The 26185-nt window shown below is 42.1% G+C and overlaps 1 protein-coding gene across 1 annotated transcript in view; it reads right to left on the bottom strand.

The window, feature by feature from the left end:
• CDH4 (cadherin 4) overlaps positions 1-26185 on the bottom strand; it is a 724668-nt gene that overhangs the window by 135458 nt on the left and 563025 nt on the right. The window contains exon 7 of the mRNA XM_038750169.1: positions 10148-10320. Within this exon, the coding sequence (XP_038606097.1) occupies positions 10148-10320 (173 nt within the window). The remainder of the gene's footprint in view (positions 1-10147; positions 10321-26185) is intronic.

Here is a 26185-nt window from a genome sequence, read left to right as displayed (position 1 = left end):
AAATAATCTGCTCCGAGAGGGAAAGGGGGCACCAGAGTATGTGATGCACTGAAGGGAAACACTAAATTGTTTTATGCTAGACGGATGCTACTATGACTGGAGTTGGAATGATACACCCTTCCCCAGTGTAAGACAAGCTCAAATGGAAAAAAGGAATCTCAGAAATTATGCTAAGGACCCAATGAGCTTTCCATTCTGATACTTAATAGCTTTCCCCTCCCCTTTCCCCCTTTCAGTTGGGAATTTGCTACTGAATAATGAAGAGACCACCCCTCTGTTGTTAAGGAGGTGGAATACTTGAACAACTGGAAAAAATATAACTGGAGGTGTCCAGAAAGTCAACAGACTGTACGATCGTTGTGGACAGGGAATGTGTCCGTTATAATGCTGTGTTGTACTCCCCCAAGCGCTTAGTACAGAGCTCTGCACAGCCCCGCAGCACTTATGTACATATCTATAATTTATTTATGTTAATGTCTGTCTCCCCGGCTCTAGACTGAAAGTTCGTCGTGGGCAGGGAATGTGTCTGTTCACTGTTGCAGTGTACTCTCCTAAGTGCTTAGTACGGTGCTCTGTACACATTAAGCACTCAATAAATACGAATGAACGAATAGTAAGCACTCAATAAATATGACTGAATAGTGATGCAGAAATCAAAAGGTCAGTGGCAATTCTGGCTGCTTCAAAATTATCAAAGCAAAAGGACAGGGAGAGAAGGAATAGGGCAGTGGAAGAACCATCCCCTTGGAGTGTGGGGAAAGTACTGGTGTGGGGCTGCTACTTCTCAATTCCATCTTGGGTGGGGAAGGGCGCTAACCTGTCTTGCTGCCCTGGAGCAAACACTGTTCTGTTCTCTTCCTGATCGGCACTACTCTTTCCTTGCCAAGGATGGGCCCCCGAAGTGTGGGGACTGGGGTAGGTGCCTGAAATACTATACTCCATGGATGATATCAATCAATCAATCCTCTTCATTGAGTAATTTACTCTTGTGCATAGCACTGGACTCAGCGTTTGGGAGGGTCCAATAACAATAGTAGATACGATCCTACTCTGGAAGGAGCTCAGACTCAAGCTGAGGAGAAAGGCACAGAAAGAAATTGTAGGTAGGGGGAAGCGACTGAGTTGAAATATATGCACGTAAGTGCTACATGGAGGGGGAACCCATAACGGAGGGTACTGAAACACTTAGATGAATGGGAGTGGGGAGGAAATAGGGTGGGGATATGAGAGATTAATCAGAGTTTTCCTGGCAGCTAGTTGGAGGTTTATGCATGCGTACAAGGGATGCATACTGGTTTGGCAGAAGGTGCACAGTGACAGGCAGGCCTTCCAAGTATCAAGAGTCCCAGATTTGAGAACATGCTTTCCATGCATAGGATTTTCCCACCACATCAGCATGCATGAATAAGTTCTTGCTGTCAGTAGCATCCTCTTCAAACAAGAAGGACAGCTATATTACAGTTGGTTTACTCTGTATATGTACAAAACACTTTTTCTCTTAAACACCTTTAAACAAGCCGAAAGGTAAAATGTCAGAAGGACTTGAACCGTGCTGCTGGCCAAGGTCTGTTTTCTGACTCAGTTCTTACTCTCTCCCTTTGGACACAGCTCTTTCCTCGGGCTTTATTTCTGTTTTTCTATTAGTATTTTTCAGTAATGTTTTCTTCCTAAAGTCGTTAATGCTATTAGTAGTCTGTGTATTCAGACAGACTCAGAATAATTTTTCAGTGGGCTGCAGCTTATGGTCTCTAGCAGTTCGGAGTTACCCAGAATTACGAAGCGCTCTTGTATCACCTAGCCTAGGGTCGCCAACAGTTTAATGATGAGAGGCACAACCTTACAAATGGTCAGAAGCCTTTGGGCCCTCCACTAGACTCTTAGTTCGTTGTGTCAGGGAACATGTCTATCATCTCCGTTACACTTTACTTGCCCAAGTTCTGCACACAGTAAACATTCAATGAATACAACTGACTGATTAATCCTCCCTCCCTCTCTCTCCTGCTGACCAGAAGGCGACAGCAGCTCACAGACCACTCTACATGGGCAGGAAGTGTCTCACTGCAGCCATAATGGACTCAATTATCTCTACTAGTTGTACACAAGGCAATCAAAGAAGGTCGCACCTCAAAATGGTGGGAAGACACTGGGTGGTCATTTCCCCCACTGGTGAATGATTATCTAATCCATCCCCTTCCTTCAGGGCTCAAACCATCTCTATCCTTTCAAGTTGAGCACGGGTAATTTAGAAATCTCTGAGCAAACTCAACATCTCTCACAACGCCTTCTAATGTTTTCAGATTCGCTGTGGCCTTTCAACGGAGGCGCAGTGACTTTTCTAAGATGCTGAGTGGGGTTAATGAATTGAGTTCTCTTCACTGATCAGCTGAAATTCTAATAATAATTTCTGGATAAAGGTCACTTCTGCCTGTAATGGAAAAAGCCAGTACATCTTGAAGGGATGGAAAAAGAAATAATTCTTTCATTCACCTTAGAAATACAATCTAGAACCCACAGTAAATTTCAGGTATGTGTAGAAACTTGCAGCTAATCAGCTCTTTCTTTGACAGGAGATGCTTCTGCAACGTGGGGAGATTTTACAGTTGAACTGAATAATTTAACCAGTTTTATATTTAAGTGAGCATATACCGACATAGTCACACATCCACCCAGGATATTTTCATTTCAGTTACAAGGACTTGCTGAATGAAAGTCCCCAGAAGTAATCTTTAGATGGGGGAAGAATTCTTTTTCGAATAAGGCAACAGTATTCTGTACACTATTTTTCTTTAAAGGAAAGGGCTCTTTGATAAGTGATGGAAAGCACGGCTCAGATTTGATGGGGCATGTCATAAGATGACAAGCCCTTACCAACTTTATGTCCGTTACTGCTGCTCCACTGAGATGGCTAATTCTGGGGGAGGAAATACAAAACGGTAACTCACGCAATGCAGCCAAGCAAGTTAAATGTCACTTTCCCCTCCTTCATTGTCCTCTTTCAATATATACAACTCCTGATCTGTATAGATTTGCTCAAGTAAAACTTGTAACGTGTCAAGACCCTTCTGGATCAATCTACAACAGATGTCACTACAGCCCTTCTTGAACAGGAGAGTGGATGGCACAGGCAGAGAAAGTTGAGCAGTCACTCTTTAACGAGGTGCAGTGGGTCTCTATCAAAATGGTTTCCTCACCCTCAAATGCTTGTGTTCTCTGCCCTTAAATCTGCATATCCTACAGCTGCCTAGGCTCCAATCTCATCACTACAGTGGACAGGATGACGGTCATTCAGAGATACACTGGATTATTTGCTTTCCCTAGGAGTCTCCTAAAAGCTGGGTTTTCCCAGAGGAGTGACAGTGTTTACTGTCAGAATCTCCCTAATCCTGGGAGACTAGGGGAGCAAAAAGTCAGGCATATTTTAGAGCCAATAGAGGAAGGAAAAGCTGCCAATCGCAGGTATTGACAGGCCTTCTTTAATCTTTAAATTTGCTGGCCAAAAGAAACTGGCAGTGCCCCGGGCTCAATCAATTGTATTTATTGAGTGCTTACTGTGTGCAAAGTACTGTACTAAGTGCTTGGAAGAGTAAAATGTAACAGTAGTGGTAGGCATGTTCCCTTCCCACAGTGAACTTACAGTCTATAGGGGGAGATAGACATTAATGTAAATAAACAATTCACAGAGATGTACAAAGTACTCAGAAAACCAAAGTATGTTTGTCTGAGTTGGGATTTTTGCATTTTTAAACAAGCTACAGGGGAAAAGAGAGCTCCCATCATTTGGGGGTTAAAAAAAATAATGCCAACACAGGCACTCACTGGATGTTGCTTCATGGATTCCTTATCATGAAGACAAATAAACTCAGAAGTGCCTTTTCCTTTAGCAAAGATCAACAAGTTGATCCTGGTTTCTCCTTGAGTGCTGAGTAGCTGAAATGCTTATTATCTCAAATAAGTCTGGATGACATTTGAGGTGTCTGGACACTTATTGGCTTGCTGTAAGGGTACAGAATCAGACTTTTCTCTTCTCTCCTTCCTATCTGTATTCTTATGCTTTAAGTCCAGGTTCATAAAATATTTAGCAGCAGCTCTCCTCAGAGGCTGGTATTGACTATGTTGTCGACCTGGTGAAAGTTTACTGGGCTTCTGAGATGGATATTTTTCCACCAGAGAAATCAGTGAGTCCTAGGAATGGAAATACCAAGTCTGGTCAGCACACTTGGCTTCAGATGAGAAGGTTCGTTTTGCTCTGGCTGTAGAGAGGCATCAGGGGTTGAGAGAGCAGGAGCTGACTGCTGTGTAGTGTCAGTAATTTCCCTAATGGCATAGGGAGATATCCAGCATATTAAAAATAAAGACTGCTGTTCAGAAGATGGAGATCCTCACTGCAGTTTCTGAGTCGCATGTTCCGGGAAAGAAACCGTTCTAACCCACCCTTCTCTCTCCCATTCTCTCCTACCCCAGGAATATTTCAGGGTCAAAAAGAAAAGCTCCCAGATGCACACACCAAGAAATTAAGCAGAAAAGCCAGTTAAATAGGAGCTATCAGTTGTTACCTGTGCAAATTGCAGCCTAGCCTGTAAAATCGTCTGGCTCTCCCTCGCTTACAACTCAGCCAGCTCCCATTTTACAGCCTTTCTTGCTAAGCCTCGTATTCCATGCTACAATCAATGTCTGATTTTTTTTCCCCCTACTCAAAGTATATTCTTCAACAATCCTCTTAAATCTGCTTGACTCTTGCCAACTTCAGAAAAGCTGTTTGATTTTAACCTTTTCCTGCAAGCTGGCTGTTTCAATGTGACTTTGAAGTTTGGGTTCTTTAAATTTGAAATCCCAATCATCTCCCTTCTTTCCCCATTCACTGGGACCTATGCTCCTTTGTTCCACCTTTAGCTTTTTTTTCACCTTCGTGCAAAAAGCAGCTTAAATGAAACTTTGGCTAACTGGTCTTCTTTAATAATTTTTTTTTTTTTTATGAAATGCAGTCCAATTATCTTTATCTTTCTTAGGGATCCATTCAATTAGGCAAAGTCACACTGAGTCAATGGACAACGAGCTTTTTAGCCATATTTACATCCAGATTAATGGAATCCAGGTAAGATAACTTTAAAGCCATCAATATTTTAATACTTTTGCCTTTCATTTTTCAATCTTCAATGTCAGGCTCATTCAGAGAGGCAGGCAGCCCTAGAAGTTGAGTCTGATATTTCGGTCTCTCGGAATCAGAATTTCTGTTTGGTGGTAAAAGATCAAAATGAACTGAATAATGAGATCTCACAAAGCTTCTTGCTCTGCAGTTACGTCAGATGCGTCAAAAAGATGATTGCAGAGCGATGGTGCTTACCTAGTGTAACCCGGTTGGTCACCTACTCCGTTTCACGAGGCCAATCAATACAAATGAGTGATGTGCTGTCACCATTCATTAGTCTGTCTCGAGCTGAAAGTGAATGTGGAATTGCAAATACTGAAGGGCAACCTCCTCTGAAATGGATGGTCATAGTCTAACGGGTAAGCCTACTCTAACATTCCCCCCAGCACACCCAGGAGCAAGCAAGGTCCCCAAATGCCTTCTGATGCCTGCTCGTGAAACTGGCCCCTGTCCTTCTCCTCTGAAGCAACCCTGCCCTTGGGTGCAGAAGGAGCACTCTGACAACCCACCACAGAGGCATCATTGCACATCCGAATTCACAAAAACAAGGCTTAGGGCTCTGCGCTTTTGTAGATATCTCTTCAGGGGCTTTTGAAAATGCCACTGGCTCTAGGTTAGTTATCAGGCATCTTCAGAGCAGCTATAGAACCTGCCAATTCCTTCCTGATGTCTGTCCGCACCAATGAAATTCACCGTTCTCGGTGTCTCTCGGGAAGGTCGGGAAAGGATTAGGGTGAGATTTTCAGAAAAAAACCCACCATGCATCGGCAGGTTTTACCTCCACAAATGTGGAATCATCAGTGCAACCCTTTCTGATGTCTGCACTCTCAATTAAGAGCCATGTCAGCAAACGGAGACTCAAAAAATTATTGCCGAGGAAGCTGCACTGATTCTTACAAACTGGTTCTGAGATTTTGTCCTTCGATGGGGAAACAAAGATTTGTATTCTCCTGACCTTTGTTCATCCCATCCATGGCTGGGGAAGTATGAATGTGTTTGGCACAATGTTTGGCATGTAGTCGCTACTGATAATGATAATAAAAATTTAAATACACAATTGAAGCTGTGATTAAGCGTTTACTATGTAACAAGTACTCTATTAAGCACTGTGGTAAATATACTATATGCAAACTGAACTCAGTCCCTGACCCATGTGGGATTCACAATCTAAGGGGAGGGACAATGGATATTTAGTCCTCATTTTATAAATAAGGAAACTGAGAAATAATCAATCAATTAATGGTATTTATTTAGCACTTCATATGCACAGAGCACTGTACCAAGTGCTAGAGAGAATAGTTTAGTGACTTGCCTAAGGTCTCACAGCAGTCAAGTGGCAGAGCCAGGATTAGAGCCCAGGTCTCCTGGCCCTCAGACCATGATCTTTCCATTAGGCCACACTGCTTCTGGTGCTTAACAAATAATAATAATAATAATAATAATAATAATGGTATTTGTTAATTGCTTACTATGTGCCAAGTGCTGTGCACTGTTCTAAGTGCTGTACCATAACTAACCTCAGAAAAGCTCCCTTTGAATCTTGTTCTTAGATTTTTGAAGAGGAAAAACAGTGTTTTTCTGTCCATGTCAATATTGCTATGGGTACCCTGTGTTTTTTGGTCAGATTTTTGCACAAAACCCAACTCAGTGGGCATTCTTGCTTTTCTTTCTTTTCTTTTCCTTTCCTGCCCTAGCTAGTTCTTATGTTCTCCTTTCTGTTTTGGCAACAGCCCTTTTACTCTAACCCTAACTCTGATTTCTTCTTTCTCCTTTCACTACACCTGAGCCAGGCAGCCCAGAGAGAGGTTCAACCCCATGCCACCTCAAACCCTTCTGCTTTGGAATGGATTCCAATGCTCTCTCTGGCATCAGACCCTCTGGAGCCTGCCACCAGCTTTTCATCAGTATTTCTGCACAGTTTCACACTTTCATACCGGTCCCCTCCAGGCCTTAAGGATCTCATTATCTGGTCTGAACCCTCTTTCATTACCCATCTGGAACTGGGTGACCTCATTGCAGCCTTGAAGCTAAGATGAGGAAGACTGATATTCAAATGGCAGACTGAAAAACCATCTATGAACTGCTCAGATATTGCTCAGCGTTCCACATCTCCCTCCAAACCAGAAATCTTGACAGATGCTAAGGTCTCAAGAAGGAATACCAGGAGTGACTGAATGAAATCAGTAGTAACTCTCTACAACCTAATGCCACACCCCACCAATTACAAGCTTCCCTACCACTACCTGACAGTCGAGGTCTCTTCTCTAGTCTGTTCCTCCCCTCTCACCTGTGAGCCCAAGGCCACTGGCCCACCTAGGCCAGGCAAGCCATTACCAATGGTCCGTTCAGATCTTCTTTCTAGACAGGAAATGCATCAAGCCCTAGACTTCTGGGCATGTCACTTACTTTGCCCTGATGCCCAATCCTGCCCATCATCATATGTCTCCGAGGCATTTGAAGGGCAAGTGGAAGAGTGGTGGCTGTGCTGATGATTGAGTTAGTTGTCAGGAGCACATGTTTGCTGGTCCACTTCTGGGCACACAGTGATGGATATTTTGTTCCAGTCCTTACACACTCACCACAAGAGTGCCACATAATGGCCACCAAACGTCCTTGTACTGGGCTAGGGGAGAATGAGGGAGTGGGGAGGAAAGGGAGTCTATTCTCTCTTCCTCATCTTAACTCACCTCTTCTAGATCCTGACACCCCTTCTCAAGGGTCTTGATGTGGATTTGACACAGCTGGAAGCAGAAAGAAATGGCTTATAATGTCCCACCTGGAAATAGAAGCCAACCGCTGAGATGGCCAATGAAGGATTTCCAGGGAACTTGGGAGGTTTCCAAACTCTCTCCAGCCTATTTTCGATAATTAATTATGGGGAATTGGGGTGCTGTCCTACACCCTATTTTAAATGTACATAAAATGAATGAGGGGGTTGCCAAAAAGCAAAGGGGCACCGAAACAATAGAAATGTGCCAAAGGAATCGAGGGATATAGCATCTTGAAGAGCAATGTCATTTACCTGTGATCCCCTGGAAATGTCAGGAAAGGTATTTGACACAATTCATAGTGAAAAGTGTGAATAAAGGTTCTCTTCCACTTTAACGCTCATAATGCACTGCTGGGAAAGGGCAGGAGCACAGGAAAGATGCTAGTCTGCAACCTCCCTGTGCCCCGTCCCACCCCAAGAGAGCTTAATGAAGCTGAAACCCAAAGAGGAGAGCCTCGGACTTTTGACAACTGGCTTTCTAAAATGCCTGGAAGCAGAACCTCGCTTTTTTACCTCACCAGATGTTCACGCTGCTGAACACAGCATGCTGGATATTCTGGCACTTCTTGTTCTATTAGACTTGCTACAAGAAAGCAACATTTATAAAAGACAGATGTTGTTGCCTATCAGCAGCCCAGCTCTCAATTTATTCTTTTGCTTCACCATTTCCCCCCAACCCCCCAAGAGATCCGTTTCTCAGAGGCATCTGTAGATGTAACAAACCCAGAGAAAAGTCAGGGGTAAAACCAAGAGCCTGGTGTCGGGAAGCAGCTGTTTCAGCGTGAGCAAACAAACAACAAGACAGCCACAGACCACAGTGTTTGCTTTGCTATGAGACAGGCATTTTCATGGGGTCCTGGACGTCAAGTGATTTATCTGGGGTAAATTATTTTGACGATTATCATCAGTCTTCCTCGGGCCCACAGCAAACATGCCTGCCAGACTGTGTGGAGTGGCCGAGACTGGAGGCTGGACACTCCTGTTCGGTTTTCCACCTTGTGGTAAAGGCAGCTCTGGGCTGCAGAGAATGGCAGGCGACCAATACAGCCCCAGTGGCCCTGAAGCTCTGGGCTGTGAAAAGTCTGTTTGTCCACAGTGCAACGATGTGGCAGTGAGCCTGGGGAAGTCACAATTACTCTGTGGGAAAATTCATTCCCAGAAGGAGAGGGAAAATCACTTTTTAAAAAAATTTAATGGCCTATAGCCCAGGCCGGAAATGAGCCTACATGGGCCAAATGAATCCACCTCATTGCATTTGGATAATGAGCACCATTGGGAATCGAAAAGAACCTAATGGATTTGGTTTCAAAATGGAAAGACTATGTATCTCCGGAAGCCTCCACAGTCCCTTGGCCCAGGTCCATCAGTGGCATCTCGCAGTCTTCAGAGGATTAACCCGAAAAGTTGCCTGTGGTGGGCACATCTCCAGAGAGAAGACTCACTCAGACAAGCCCTTGATCGTGCTGCCCTAGGTAAGTCCTTCCCAGCTAAACCCAGAAAGCATTGGTCTGTCCTAGGGTGCCCTGGACCCCAGTGTGAATCCTGGCTATATTCACCAATGGATGTTTCCCCTACACTGCTTTATGCTCGACCTCAAGCGTCACTAAACAAACCAACTGCCTATCGTTAATAATGGTTCTAGATAGTTGTGATTTCCTTTTTAACCCCACACTGCTCAGATTAATGGTCCTTTAAAATCTGGGGCATTGTCTAACAGCAGGGAGATATTTACCCTGGAGACAAGACCTGAACCACTCTGGATGTATCCTTTTCAGCAGCATGCCTTCCCTGCTCCCAGTTGCTAGAGTCAGCCTGGCTACGGTCTAAGTAAACTGATAGAAAGTTACAGATGCTTTCTATTGCAGAGGATTAAGTACATATGCCCGGTGGTAAAAATACGACTCGCTGATCTTTTATATTTTCTCCCCAGGAAGCTCAGTGTATTACTTTAAGGCAGGACAATGTAGGCACACAAGGATCCATTTTTCTGATTATTTCAAAATTGGGTAGCTAAAGTTATGCAGAAAAATGTGAGGTTGGGAATGCTACATATGGAGCTACAGGTTGTTGATATGAAAACACAAATTACGAAAAGGGATTGGGTTTTTCTTACAATGGGAACATTTTTGGGGGGGAGGTTATCATTTCTGGAGTCAAATTAACACTGCAGATGAGAACTCTCAGTTGTGAAACAAGCATCACCCACAGCCCGCAAATATCCTTAACCTTACCTCTCTGTCCAATCCAGCTGCTACTGTGACAATATCTCCGGTCTCACTGTTAATAGTGAACATGTTCTGCGAAGGGCTCTGTGGCATTTGGGTCACAATGCGATATCTCACCATGCCATTGGCGGTGGTACTGTCATCGGCATCATTCGCTGTCACCGTCATCACGTAGGTCCCTGAAGAAAAAATAAAAACCGAATCTCAACAATGGTATTTAAACAATCTGTACAGAATTACCATTTGGAAATGTGTGTCTCTTTATTGTTGTATTGTACTCTCCCAAGTATTTAGTACACTGCTCTGCACACAGTAAGTGCTCAATAACTACGACTGAATGAATTTCTAGGACTCAGGGGCAAATGTTTCTGACTTCCCTTCCTCTCCCTCCACCCCTCATCATCCAGCCACAAAGAGAAGAGAGCAGCCCAAAGGGTCAAAGACAACTGAGAGGTTGAGGAGGATTAGGACAGATTTGGAAAGGAGGAGGTTATTAGTGACTCTGGAGAGAATGGCCTCAGTGGAGTTAAGGTGCAAAAGCTGGATTGTAGGGGGTCAAAGAAGGAGTTGAAGCAGAGGCTGTGGAGACAGTACGGGCAAACAACCCTTTCTGAGAGTTTGGACAGTAATGGGACAAGGGAAATGGGACGATAGTTGAATGGTGCAGTGGGATCAAGAGAGGGTTTTTTTAGGATGGGGAGACATGGGTGTGTTTGAAGGCAAAGGGGAAGGAACCATCAGGGGGTGAGGATTTGAAGATGATTTAGAGAAGCAGCGTGGCTTAGCGGAAAGAGCACGGGCTTGGGAGTCAGAAGACGTAGATTCTAATCCCAGCTTTGCCACTTGTCAGCTGTGTGACCTTGGGCAAGTCACAACTTCTCTGTGCCTCAGTTACCTCATCTGTAAAATGGGAATTAAGAGTATGAGCCCCACGTGAGACAACCTGATTAACTTGTACTTACCCCAGTGCTGGGCACATACTGAGTGCTTAACAAATACCATTATTATTGTTATTATTATTACTATTGTTGTGGCTGTCAGAGAGTGAAGACAAGAGGACACAAATGTTTTATTAGGTGTGAAGGGATGTGGCTTCTTGCATGTGTTGTGAGGAAGGAACTGTCACAAATGCAACCAAACATATTTCTGAAATTCCTGGACCCTTGTAGTTCAGTAAAGAGGAAAAAAGATCTCCCTCCTATATCCCCCTTAATTCTGTTCCCCCCACAATGTAGAGTTCCTCTTGGAGGCAAAAAGCCATTTGCTGTGCTCCAGTGAAAGCAAGTAGATTTGCTTTCCTCTGGTTCTGAACTGAAATTCTTAAAGGACATACCTCAGGGGACTTTAGACACTGCAGGGAACTCTGTCTCCGAGCACATGCAATTCTAGTTGTAATACAAAATAACAAGCTAAAGATGTTGCTTTGTGTGTAATTCGATCAAATGGATGTGGAGGGGAGAAATGAAGCCTGGAATCATTTTCTCCTTCCACTTCCTTTTAGATCTCATGATGACAATTTTTGCTTCCTTTGGTCCATGGCCATGATATACCAACTCCTAACAAAGTCCTGGGGAAGCACCTGTTTATGCTCTCTATTGTTCAATGCAAAATTACAACCTTAGGACCCAGCGTTTCAGTGTAGAAATATTAAAATGCATCGCTAGGTGCTCAATGGGTGTGCTTTGAAATTTCAGGTTTGAGATGTTTCTACGTTCCCTATTGAATAATAATAATAATGATGATGATATTTATTAAGCACTTACTATGTGCCAAGCACTGTTCTAAGCACCTGGGTAGATACAAGGTAATGAGGTTGTCCCTCGTGGGGCTCACAGTCTAAATCCCCATTTTACAGATAACTGATGCCCAGAGAAGTGAAATGACTTTTCCAAAGTCACACAGCTGGCAAGTGGCAGAATTGGGATTAGAACCCATGACCTCTGACTCCCAAGCCCGTGCTCTTTCCACTAAGACAGCTGCTCTCCTCCCTTAGTTTGATCTCTCTGTTTTCATATTGAGACAATTTTGGATGCAGTTTGGGATGCATTTAGATCAGTATCCAAGGAACTTCCTGAGATAGCTTCCTCCTGTTGTGTAATATTGCCTAGGGAGTCAAAGGGCTGGAAAGGAAGCTCTACTTCCATTATCCTTGGAGAAATAAGTGGCTTTACCAGTCACGGAGGGCATGGAACTATCTGGATTCAGGGAGATCATGTTCATTCACAGGATCAATCCATCAGTGGATTTATTGAGTGCTTATGTATGCAGAGCACTGTACTAAGCATTTGAAAGAGAACAGTACAGTAGAGTTGGTAGACATGACCTCTACTCTCAAAGAGCTTATGATCGAGTGAAGGAGCTTACAATCTGGCAGGAGCCATGATTTCCCCTTCCTGATGTCTCAGCGCCTGCCCAATCCTTCACTGACCTGACCTTCACCTGGTAAAGGACCTTGTTGAAAAGTCTGGATGGACAACTGCCCAGCAGTGAGAATAAGCACTCATTGGGCTATGGTTGCTTCCTGCAAAGGATCCAGCTACTTCATTTCCTCTGGGAAACATAAGCCAGTCTCTTCTGACAGCCTTGAGATTGTAACATATACATTATCCCTCCAGTTAGGCAGCAGAATGTATTAATGAAGGAGAAAATTATAGTTTTGACAAAGTTGAGCAGGGGATTTTGAGGGCAGGTTCTCACATCTGCTTTGTGAGTCCTAAGGCAGATGGGGTCTAGAAGGGGAGAGAGACAGAGAGGGAGAGAGAAAGAGAGAGAATGTGTTTTAAAGGAAGGGATGAAGGAAATGCTAAAAGGTTAGGAAGAAATCAAGTTGTGCACTGCTTAATAAAGATGATCTCTTTATATTTCCAGATTTTCCTTGACCACAAACTAAAACGACCTGTCACAGATACAGAGGAAAATACCAGGAAATACTGAGATTTAATACTCTTTCATCCCAACTGGGCAAGACTGACATGCATACAACCATATCTCAGGATGGCTGAGTGCTTGGCACACCTGGATAAATTTTGCATGGGGTTGTGATGGAAAGTCAACAGTGATACAAAAGCTCAAATCCACACAAAGTTGGGAGGAAGTTTCCTAAAGAAGGCCAAAGTGTCATTTTCCCACAGAAATTGAAAACTATCCTGGCACAAAGCAATATGCCGCTACCAAATGCTTTCAACCTGAGAAATATGGAGCTTGGAAACTGAAATTCAGGTGTGATGATCAAAGCATCTTTAGCCTGGCAAGAAGGTTGACTGAATGGCCTGTTCCATTTTAGTTATCTCTTCATTTAATGACTTGGCGACTGCAGAAAGGAATCCAGAAGTGAAAGAATTCTAAGGGCTTACATCCTACCACTGCTGAAGGACACAGAAAGCCTGTCCTTCTGCCAGAGCCCAGGCACAATAAACAAATTGCTGCAGATAAAGTCCCTTGGAGGAGGAAGTGGAAAAGCTGAAATGGAAAATATGCGACACTTGGCTATGTTTGATTAGACATTTGCTTTATCTTATGTACTTTACTGAAAAATGTATCTCTAAGCAGATGTCAAAACCTGAATTTAATGGAAAGTGAAAGGGAAGAAGCAAAAAGGAAGCGAGAGAATCTATTGTGATGGATACCAGCCCTAACTTCAACAACATCTAGTGAGGCATCTTCAATTTTTAACTTTTAATACTAAGAAGAAAAGCCCACAACACTCAAATGGAAATATGTTTGGCATGGTTATACTGTATGCAGAATGAGATAAAGAAAGCTTTTCAGATGTATGACTGCTCCCAACTGGCTTTCCCATGGGAAGCTTCTTTCTCTTCACCATTTCTTCTGGGACTGGTAGCTTAACTGCGACTGTGATTACTAAAAATGATTGACAACATGGAACATCAACTCAAAAAATGTTTTCACTCCCTCAACCTCTGCATCACACTTTTAGGATTTCTGCCCAGTCCCACAAAGGCAGCTTCTGAATTCTCCTTGGACACCATAGCTGGCACTAGGCTATGGGTCTGTGGCTGGGCTGCTTTGGTTTCTGAGGCAGAAGATATTCATTCTGTCTGTGGAGCTCTAGGGCAACGTGCTTGACTCATGCCCGATTCTGGGCTTCTCCTAGGTATAGACCAGCCTAAGGGCTAGGGGGTTTAGGGAAAGATGAACAAACTTCACTGGTGAGATGACATTTGGCTTTTGAGCCTCTCTAGAGAGAAAAAGGGCAAGATGCTACTTACTTTCCTTCGTGAAAAGCTAGATTTTCCCCAGGTTCTACACTACTCCACAGATATTAGTTTGGTTCATGTTGAGAAGCAGCCTGGCCTGGTGGAAAGAGCATGAGCCTGAGAGTCAGGAGACCCTAAGTCTAATCCCTACTTCCCCAGCTTTTTGCCTGCTGTTTGACCATGGGTGAGTGTGCCTCAATTTCCTTATTTGTAAAATTAGAGTTAAGATATCTCCTTCCCTCTTGACTGAGAGACTTGTGTGGGATAGGAACTGTCAGCTTATATTTTTATCTAACCTGGTGCTTGGAATAGTGCTCGACACGTAGCAAATGCTCAACAAATTCCGCAATTATTATTGTTATTGTCCTTTTGAAAAACTGAATTCTTCATTTCAGGTCACCAGGGTATCTTCGTTCAGAAGGGTACCATGGTAGTATTGACAACACCCTTTCTATTATAAGGGAGTCATTTCATTTGAAATGCAAATAGCCGCTAGGTATTTTGCAGAAACAATATTTACCTAAACTGTCTCCTTATGGTCTTGGCTCTCTCCATTCAATTATCCTTGCTCCTTTCCACCTACACCACAGCCTACATGCTTTATTCTTTAATGCCAACCTTATTCAGTATGCCTGGCTCTTATCTCTTTCAACTCCGACCTCTTATTTTTGTTCTCTCTTGCCTGGAACTCCCACTTCACATCTGGCAGACCACTTCTCTCCCTAGCTTCAAATCCCTTCTAAAATCACATCACCTCCAGGAAAACTTTCCTGACTAATCTCTCATCTCCATACCCTATTTCCCTCCCTGCTGCATCAGCTATGCACTTGAGCCCTCACCCTCTAAGCACTTGGGTACTTAGTTCCACTCTCATCCTCCCAAACCACCCATTCGTTCATTCATTCATTCAATCATATTTATTGAACACTTATTGTGTGCAGAGCACTGTACTAAGCGGTTGGAAAGTACAATACAGCAGTAGAGACAATCCCTGCCCACAATGGGCTCACTTATATACATATATTTACATGCTGCTGCGTCTCCTCAACCTGTAATTTATTTCAATGTTTGTCTCTCCCATTAGATTGTAAGCTCCAAGGACAGGGATCATGTCTACTAAAGCTATGGTACTCTCCCAAAAGTTCAGTGCTCTGCACAGGGTAGAGGCTCAATAAATACCAGTGATTTTCACCCTGGGAAAACTGAAGGACTATGAATTTGAAATCTGAATCTAGTTGTGAAATGTTTTAGTATTAAAGCCATGAGCTATTCTTTTACTAGTTATATTACCTGTGAGTTGAATTTTTTTATTAGATCACATAGTTCACGTAGTAAATCACACCCAGAGGAAATTAAACTAGGTGAATGAAAAGCACTCCTTCCTATCTCCTTGAGGAAATGGGTGGGATTTTATTGTACCCTCCAAAGCATATAGTCCAGTGCTCTGCACAGAGAAGGTGCTCAATGCATTTACTGATTGATTCTTGCGCCCAGGCTAAAATAACCATATTATCACACCTCTAGTTGGTAAGGTCCTTGTGGGCAAGGAATGTGTCTATTATACTGTTATACTATACTCTCACAAGTGCTAAGTACAGTGCTCTGCACACAATAAGCACTCAATAAATAGGATTGACTGATTGATTTTTGTTTACCATAGGTACCGTTTTTCCATCCAAGATAAAAATCCCTGGTTTTCTAAAGTTACCATGCATTTAAAAAAACTCACTGACTTCAAAAAATACATAGGAAAATTGATTTTATTTGCAAAGACTGAGTTTTAGTGAGAAGTTTCATCAGGGACCATATTTAGGGTACGTTTATGGCACGCCAACTGATGACGGGGCAGGGAAGAAGAGGAAACAGCTTTATGAAGAGGCAGCACCTATCCACTTGAGATGAACAACATCTCTATTTCACCTCTATCACTTTAGGGCTATTCAAGGGACAAGTCCAATTTAGGAAATGTGAAACTTTTAAAGCAGAGCTTCAACGAGGAAGGAGACAGATTTCAGACAGATAACTTAGAGATTGCTGTAAGCATAATAAGAAAAATTAAATTTTCAGAACATTTCAGGGGGCCTGCTACATCCATGAATTATTGATTCTGGGGATGGATGGGGCCTTGTGAGGTGAGCTAATTTAGTCATACTTCGATCAGTAGTCCCTCTGCTCCTGGAAAGGACAGCATTCAAGTCATCCTGTAAAGAAAACAGTTTGCCCCTTCCTTTTTGAAATTCAGAAATAATTGTTTAACGATAGTCATCGTTTCCCAAAGTTGGGTTAAGAACAAGATTGATGGGCAATCATTGGACTTAGAATAAATTGGACATATATCAAGAGGTCAAACCATGGTTTCTGCATGTTATGCATCAATGCCATAATTTTTAAAACTCGGTCCATGCCTGGGATAAAAGCCCTCAAAGTCTTGCAGAGTTTGCAGAAATAAAATATTTTCGTTATTTAGAAGTATCTTAGATGATCTTAAATGGCCCCTGAATGTTACAGAATCATTAAAGGTTGGTTAACCTTTGCAGTCTAATTTTGACCTACAAGATGCTTAATTTAATCATCCCCCCATAGAAAAGGATTGAATCATTATAAGCCGGCATGTAGCAACAGCCATATTACATTAGATCTTCATTAACCCGAGTTAATAATGGCTTTGAACTAATGAAATGTGTCCCTCCTCCCTCTTCTTTTCCCTCAAATCACAAGCCTCTAGCTATGAAGGCCTGCTTTACATGGGGGAAGAGTTAACCTGCAACACTGAAAATCTGTTTCTCCACTGTGCACCAGATCTGCCCTAATCCCTAGGGCCTGAAATGTCCTGTTTAGATTTGCCATCAAGAAAAAAAGGAAAAAAAAATCTATTTCAGATTAGAATGACTGCTACAGCTTTGAGATCCCTAACTCCAAAGAGAAGACTGTCTCTCTTTATTGCTCTATTGTACTTACCAGGCGATTGGTACAGTGCTCTACATACAGTAAATGCTTAATAAATACGAACGAATGAATGAATGAACTTGGGACCATCAAGGGTCTGAGGTTCTTGAACTAGGGATGTAAATGCTCAATAAATACGAATGAATGAATGAATGAACTTGGGACCATCAAGGGTCTGAGGTTCTTGAACTAGGGATGTGAAGGTGAGTATGGAGACACCCTACTGCTTCAGTCTCTCTTCAGGCTGCCTTCTTCCAAGCTGGTTCGGGATTGAAATTGAAAAAGTTGTTGCACTGCAAGTGCTTCTTCCAGCACAAATCTTGTCAATTTCAATTTCTTGTTAACATACAGGAACAGAAGTGGTCTGGTCTGGCAAAGAAAGAGAAGAATGGCATATCTCTCCCCAGCCCTTACTGGATACTTTGCATCTTGCTAAATGATAATGAGAGAAATCATTTAATAACTAATTCAATAACAAGGATGGTGGGCAAGGACCTTGCATATGTAAAACGTTGCACTGAAGGTAAGGAATCATTTTCCCTTTTTAGCCGTGGAGCCCGGCTTTTAAGACTTCATAATGGAAAGTTTTTCAAATTATTTTTCATTAAAGGGTCACAAGAGTGCAGAAAATATGATTTTTTTAGGAAAACAACAAATGTTGCATCTTTTGTTGTCACAAAACAAGGTGGAAAAGTTTGGTGGATAAAGGAGGTAAGATCATTTCATTGGTGTTTGAAATGGAGGTTTTTCTTTAATTTTACAAGTGTTCAAAATATGTACAAAACATCAGGAAGTCCATGGGGAAACTAAGGGGAAAAATGATCAATAAGGCACCCTCCCCCTTTCTGATCCCACGTTTTTCTCTGCCCTTTGCTGAATTTTCCCATCCACATTGCCCCCTGGGCTCAAACAACTTTCAATCATTTTCCTCCCTGATGCTCACACGTGAAACTTTGTGGCCATGAGCTGGGGTCACAAAAAGGAATGCCTGTGGCCTCAGAACTCTTAATAACTCAATCCAAAACCAGAAGCAAGCCAAAAATAAAGTGAGTTAGACAGCAGAGTACTTTAAAATGTTTGTGGCATTGTATGAGTGATCAGTGGAATACATGAATAGACAGCATTCTTCATGAAAGAGAAACAGATGAGCAGATGAATCTTGGGCTGGCATTCTAGATAGGATGAGCTCTCAAAGTTTGAAGCAGGTTCCAAGGAAAGAACTGCAGTTCTGAAATCTAGACTACAACGGCCCATAGAGGAATGTCTCCACGTTGAGCGATAAAATGGTTAAAACCCCCCCACAAAAACCCCACAATTGGTTTGGATACAGATTCCAAATGATGACTGAGAATCTAATGAACCAAAATTATGCAAGAGGGCACGTTAAAATGAGAGAGTCTAGTATGGATTTAGAAGAGTCACTTCTCTTTGGGAAAATAATGGCCCCCAGACCTTGAAACTCATTGCCCCCTAGTCTGGGCATGGAGAAGCAGGAGTGACAACAGGGGAGCTGTTTCAAGACCCCGGGAAGGAAGTCCAGCATTGGCCCCAATACATCCCCCGTACTTCTTCCTGGGGTTATAGTGTAGATGAGAGAGGAGGATGTGGAGAGAGGAAGGTAAAGAGGTAGAGAAGATGCTTCAAGACTCAGGTACCCTAGGACTTGAATTTCTGGGGCCAGAACTGCCCTTCAAATTCCAGGCATAGGAGCCCGGTTGATTTTACTTATGGGTTCACATCGGCTCATTGTGGGCAGGGTTTGTCTCTCTTTACTGCTGTATTGTACTTTCCCAAGCGCTTAGTACAGTACTCTGAACATAATAAGCGCTCAATAAATATGACTGAATGAATGAATGAACTCCAAAAATGCCTGGACTCTCAGAGGCAGAACCTGGAATGGGCCCAACTGCAATTGCTTGGGTTGTCCTTTACGGTAGTTTCAGCTTGGGACCACAAATTTTGTTCCAGTTGTGCCATGGAAGAAAAGATACAAGGCACAGTGGCTATCTCAGGTGTTAGCTTTTTCTTCTTTAAAAACTGTGCCATATTTCAACCTCTCAGACACTTTGCTTAGTTTATGTTGGACGCCAGGCCCTTGTTTGTGACACAAGTACTGAAGGATCAACATAATGAGAAGGAAGAAGTTGAAGGACAGAGGAAGAGGTGTGGGAAGGAATCAAAGAACCTCCAGTGGTTGCCCATTCACCTCCACATCAAACAGAAACTCCATACCATTGACTTTGAAGCAATCTGCTCATGCCTTCCTACCTTACCTTGTCGATTTCCTACTAAAACCCAATCTGTACATTTCACTTCTCTAATGCCAACTTATTCACTGTACCATGATCTCATCCATCTCACCACCGATCCCTTGCCCACATCCTCCCTTTGGCCTGGAACTCCCTTCCCCTGCATATACAACAGACCACCATTTTCTTCTTTCCTCACCACACAGTACAGGCCACAGCCTGTTGTAAGGTTTTTTAAAGTATCCCATAAAAGTAGAAAGCATGCCCTTTATACTGATCTACATCAAGCCACCAGGCTGCGTATGATTCATCCCAGACTTTACACTATTAAGAAATTGAGGTACCTGAGGTAACTACTAAGCATACTAAGAAATCGAGGTACCTGTTTTTTTTTTCTGCCACATTTTTCAAATCTCCCTTAAAATTTAGATTGGGCTTTCTAGAGAAAGTCTCCCCTAGCCTGAACTTAAAGATTCATCTCAAAAGTCATTAAATTGCTCATTCCTAGCATCCTAAACAGTTGGCCAGGCACAAAGATAAAACAGAACAAGCCTTTCTTCAGAAAAGATTTCCAGGAGCCCTTGGAAAAAAGTAAACTAAGCTCTTAGTGAAGTAAGGGACCAGAGTGTGAACAGAATTTGCAAAAGTCCATATGGTTATTCTAGGCCAAATTTATTACCCTACCGGCAAAGGAACAGAAATCGTTTTTCATGGGGCTGGCACTTGCATTTCCTGACAGATGAGGAAACACTGCTACTGCTCTCCTTATTCTCTTTATAGAGAAGTTCCAACCATGCACGAGGGGCCTCATCTGGCAAGAATAATGTTCTCTTTTAAATCTTCTACTTTTATTGCTAAATTCATCCTTCTATTTACATTTGTTTTCATTCATTCGCCAAGACCTCGAAGTGAGTGCATAACAGGCATTCTACAGAGGAAAGCTGGAACTGGGAAATGCTATGTTTCTTTGGGAGCTGCAGATCACCTGATTATTGTGAGTCCTCTGAGGGACAGGGACCAAATCTAATTCCCTCATGTATATTCGCTCCCAGCACTTAGTACAGTTCTCTGCATAAGGTGACCACTTAAATATCGTCACTACTACTAACATGGTTTCATGGTCTAGACCACTGACAAGGTGTGGCTGGTTGAGTTATGTTGACTATACTCAATGTGGGAATGAGGAAGGGGCCATGGAGGAGATGGAGTAGATTCAGAGGGGAAGATGAAAAATTCTGCAAAGAAATTAGTTTGATGTACTCTCTTCAGAAAATTAAGAAGCTCACAAAAAGTAAATGATTGTGAGTGATAATGGGTTCTAAAATTATATTTTCTTCTCTCAAACCCAGAGGATATTGGGCTTATCCAAGGATAAAAAGAGAGAAAATTGAGTGGCTGTGGTCTCATTCAATGACAAAATTCAATGACAACAAAGCTATCTTTGAGAATTCTAAGGGAAAGGATGACAACCTTTATTCAAATGCTACTACTTGAACTGGCCATTTGATGTTGAATAAGAAGGATTTTGAACCAAAGATCAAGATGCCCCTACTACTGAATGTGTCAGTAAAATGGAAAAACTGGAATACTTTCTGTTTTCTAACATACTAAGTTTCCTGGCCTTCTCAGGTCAATCTTGATTGGAAAGGAATTTGATAATATTTAGATCAGTTACACTGATGATAACTCCTGTTTATATGCATATCCTAATTAAAGATGATTTCAAATAGAACTGACTGTTTGAAAATCTGATGAACCAAGGCATCTAATACTCTTTTTCTCTTGGTTTGGCCATAATTTTGGAAGGAATGAAACACTGCTTGTTCCACTCTCAACTACACTATAGAACAGTGCATCACTTTCTCATTACTTTCTGGATTTTCTTAGGTAAAAAATAGAGGAACAATACTGGGGCAGCTACTCCAGAGAGTATTTTATCACCAAGAGCCTGCAGTATCTCCTGAGATTTGACAGCCTTACTGGACCTTTTTGAGAATTTGTAACAATTCACACAAATATACAATAAACACATAGTGTTCGCTTTAAAACTGGTGGCTAGATTCAGTCACATTTACTTACCCCTTGAGTATATGCTAGAAAACTTTAAACTTGAAGGAGATCAAACTGATCACCTTAGGCCTCCCTGTCCCACCGACTCTCCCTACAGCCAATTAAGTATAAACTCTGTCATTTTATGTTTTCTGTTCCTACACTTTTATCACCCACCAGCACTTCCCCTTTCATTTAACTGGGAATACTGTTCAAGGTGTTGAGCATCTCTTTATTAACTATGTTAACAGGTAAAGGGGAAAAAAGTCAAGAACTCCAAGTCTCAGTTCTTCATATAAATTCATGTACAACTGCAACTGTGTGCCTTAAAGGATTAATTTCACAAGCTTTAAATTGCAGTTTAATTTGAAAACTAATTCAGCCCCATAATTGGCTTTCTGCTCAAATCACTGAGGCTAAAGATTTAAATTCTTAATATTCAGATGACTTTCAAGTATCTGGCCCCATCTGTGCATTAGTCCATGGTATTAATCTCTCAAGGGGATCTCTACTGGCATAGAAATAAAATAAATAAATAAACGGGGCCCACTAATAGAATAATCTATTTAGGAAAAAAAAAAGCCCTGTGCTCTATAGATGAGAGTTTCTCTAACTTCATTTGCAGCATGTAGAATTCACTCCCAGCTATTTAATTTTTTTAAATGACATCAATTCCAAAATTCATAATGTAGGAGCTAATAGTTGCATAGGGTTAGGGAAGGCAGTGAATTTTAATTACCACATTTTTCACTTAAGGAGTATCAATAATGGTGTTTCTTTTCTTGGGAGGTTTGTCTGTGGGACAAACATGCTGAAAAATTTGTCAGTGTTTTTCAGTCCAGGGTTGGGGGCAAAGTTGCTTCTGATCCTCAGCTGGAAAACACCATCAAGAATAAAATGAAAAAGGTGGTCTGCTCAGTGGGTTGGGTCAGCTATTGAAAAGCCTCCTACAAGTTCTCTCTGGGGCTCTGCAACCTGGTGGTCTGGGAACCATAAACTACAGAAGCTCCAAGTGTTCTCTTGCAAGGTGGCAAAAGACAGTTGACAATTCTGGGGAGCCAACAGGGGGAAAGGGAGGAAATGGAAAGCTCAGAAGTTTTCTTGGTGTTGTACCTTGTAAGGATAAGGGGCATTTGAAGTCTCCAATCATATAATGTATCCCACAAGGAAAACAGTGGAGTAATCCGGCTTTATCAGTGTGCAACAGGAAAGTTCTCCAGTTTGAGAGAGAACTTTGCTGATTAAGGCAGTCAGGGGACATGGGGAATTTCAGCTTAGGCTTCCAGCTGCATTTTTTTAAACTTAGCTGTGTTCTTGGTGGTGGAGACAAGGTTCAAAGAAGCAGAACATTATTCGTAGGGAGTAAAATATAGCCTTTTAAGATACACTTTCAAACAGTGGCACGTTAGACTGAAAAAATCAGCAAATAAAAAGAAAGCAGTTGTTCTATGAGAAACAATATGGTACAAGGCTAGGGTTGACTAGAGCCTTTTACATTTTTCTGTTTGAAGATCTCATCAAATCCCACACATTAAAAGCAGTAGGTTCCATACAGACAAAACTATTCCCTAAACTGGATCTAGGAAAATGTTATTTTAGAGATCAAAACAGAGCTAGAGATGTGAAGAACTGCAGTGCGGGACTTGGGCTAAAGCTGAAGTCCAAAATGCATCTTAGAGGAACCATTTATCTAAGTTCCAGGAGGCTTATTTGACTCATCCTGTTCATTCTTTTGTCCAAGATCCAAAGTTGACAAAAATACAGGAAAAATGGTGCGAGGAAACGGGTCTTGGCATGGCTGAAGGAAGGTTAGTTTATTTTGAAGTAATGTGAATCCATCTTCAAACCCTCTGGGATAAATATACCATGGTGAAGGCACAGCCCACAGTGAAATAGCCCCAAAGAGGTTCTTAAGACCCTCATACACTCTAGTTCATGTTCACTGGTTTGGGAACATAGCTGGGAATTCACAATCCAGGCCATACTGCATCCAACAAATGATCTCTTGACTTCAGTGTTCCAGTAATGAATGGCAGTGGCACCAAAGGAACAGTGTGCTATAGTTGTCCTATCCATCCCCATGATTAGGGAGATACTATCCAGTTTCTAAGTCCCAAATCTTTCCCTCAGTAATCCACTAATCAACCAATCAGTGGTATTTATTGAGCACTTGCTATATGCAGAGCACTGTTCTAAGTGCTTGGGAGAGTACAATACAAGAGAAATTAGCAGGCACGTTCCCTACCTTTCCCTCAGTAATCCACCAATCAACCAATCAGTGGTATTTATTGAGCACTTACTATATGCAGAGCACTGTTTTAAGTGCTTGGGAGAGTACAATACAAGAGAAATTAGCAGACACGTTCCCTGCCATAATGAGTTTATAGTTTCTGTTTCCATTTTTCCCACTGGCAAAACGGGAAAGTGCTCAAGATTGGGAATCAGGAGATCTGAGTTCTCACCCCAGGCATGCCACTGGCCTGTTCGGTGGCCTTGGTCAAGTCAATCGACTTCTCTATGCCTCAATTTCCTCATCCGTAAATTAGGGATAACCTGGCTCTCCTTCCCTCTAGATTGTAAAGTAGGGACAGGGGCTGTGTTTAATCTGATCATTTTGTACCTGCTCCAGTACTTAGCACAGTGCTTAATAATACAATGAATAAATTACCAATCTATGCCTAGAAGGGCTTTCTCTGGTGGGTGGTGAACACAGGACTCTGGGTGGGGCTAGTGGAGTGAACCCACCCCCTTTCTCCCTCCCCTGTGAGTCGGGCAGTTCAGTGGGAGAGAGGTGTACTCCAAATAAGGGGCTGAAAGGTGGTTTCGACCATTTTGTAGCATTGTAGGTTGCATTTTACTAAGAGGCATGGAAGGGAAGACAAATAAGAGGGAAAATAATTTGTTAGAGAAAAGCTGACATGTTTTCAAAGTATCCACATTAGGATTCCAAATTTCAGTTCAAGAACAGCGGCCATGAGGAATTCACCTTTCCTCTACTCCTGTGAAGAAACCCCTCAAATACAGGCCAATTATGCATCACCCCTCCACAGATATTCCTGGAAAATAGGACAAGGCAATGGAATAACTGAAGATTCTGTATTTGTATGGGAAATCTGAAAACCTTTCTCTGGACGGAAGCCAGTTGGCAAAGAGACCTTTGGGTGAACCCCTAGTCTAAAGTTAACACAATGTATCTTTATGCCTAATTGTCTAAATTTTATTATTTAAAATATAGAACTTTGTAATGCTAAATCAATATTTAATATACTTTCGTGTTTGTTTTCTGAAGGACTATACATCTTAAGTCTTTCATTAGCCCATCAGTCTGAGGAATACTGATTCATTCTGGCTACATTCTTCCTCATTCCACTAAGACTCAGTGTAATACCCTTTTATTACCATAATGTACTGATGGAACAAAGGAAATTACAATAGTAAAAGCATTTACCAGGCTTGGAGATTTTCTTGCTCAACTAATTGTATCTGCATCTTACAGTGGCTAGATTTTCTGTATTCTGGACAGGCTTTAATGAGGGAGAGTAGGGGCTGGGTAAATTGAGGAACCGAGCAACTTGATCATGCTACTTTCATGATTCTAAACAGAACTTATTTTCTAAATCTCCAAGGATGTTTCGAAAGGGAGAAGCCATTTCAGATAAATATACAACTTTTAAAAGAATAGTGATTAACTAGGAAAAAGAAGGAAAATTACTTCTGAATAAGCATTTCTATCTTCCTATTTACAAAGCAGATTGTACTGCATTCAAACCACTGGCACATCTGAAGTATAGGCACTTTGTAGTCCAAAGGAGTCTTATTCTGATTTTATGGCTTAAAAGCTTATCTGTATTTCAGGCAAGGACATGCTCCAATTTGTTGCTTTTGTCATCCTAACGAGCAACTGTGGTTAAACATTTGGGAAGACTTTTAGGTTAGGATGCTAGCTGTTTGATTTGTTATGGAAAGTCACAGAAGTCATGACTTGCTTCAAACTATTGTGTGGATCCCAATATGTTATCTTTTGGGAGCCTGTTGCTGACTTCAGCATTAAACCAGAAACCATTAGCTCACAACTCTTTAAAAAGAGACAGTTATTAGAGAGAAGCACTCATTTTATCTGGCTGGACTTGATTTTTTCCTCACTACCCCAGAGGAAAACCAACAGGAACGCAATGAAAGGTTCTCAAGAAATAATGTCACATATTGTCCCTTTCCACACCACCATGCCGGCCCATTCCTCACAATCCTGAAAGACAATCAATTGAGAGTGCAATTCACCTTGTTGAAAATAGTAGCCCCTGGAGACGGCTCTATGACAACTACCTCAGGCAGTGGAGAAGTCATGATAAATGTTTGCTGACACTGGCTAAGAGTCAGGTGACATTAACTCATTCCCAAGAAAAGGTAAAGTTGCACTTCTCTGGGACACCAGGGTTGTAAGTCGAGTCTCCCTGTTTTGGCATGTCAAACCAGGGCTGTGGGCTTGTCGTTACCCACTTTGGGGGAAAACAGGGGCAGGCTCCTAGGGAGATGATACTCGACGCCTAGGTACATAGAGTCCTGGGGCGTGGACACATATACAC

This window comes from Tachyglossus aculeatus, chromosome 8 (genome assembly GCF_015852505.1).
Source record: "Tachyglossus aculeatus isolate mTacAcu1 chromosome 8, mTacAcu1.pri, whole genome shotgun sequence".
Classification (NCBI taxonomy): domain Eukaryota; kingdom Metazoa; phylum Chordata; class Mammalia; order Monotremata; family Tachyglossidae; genus Tachyglossus; species Tachyglossus aculeatus.
This window is presented reverse-complemented; position numbering and strand designations above follow the sequence as displayed.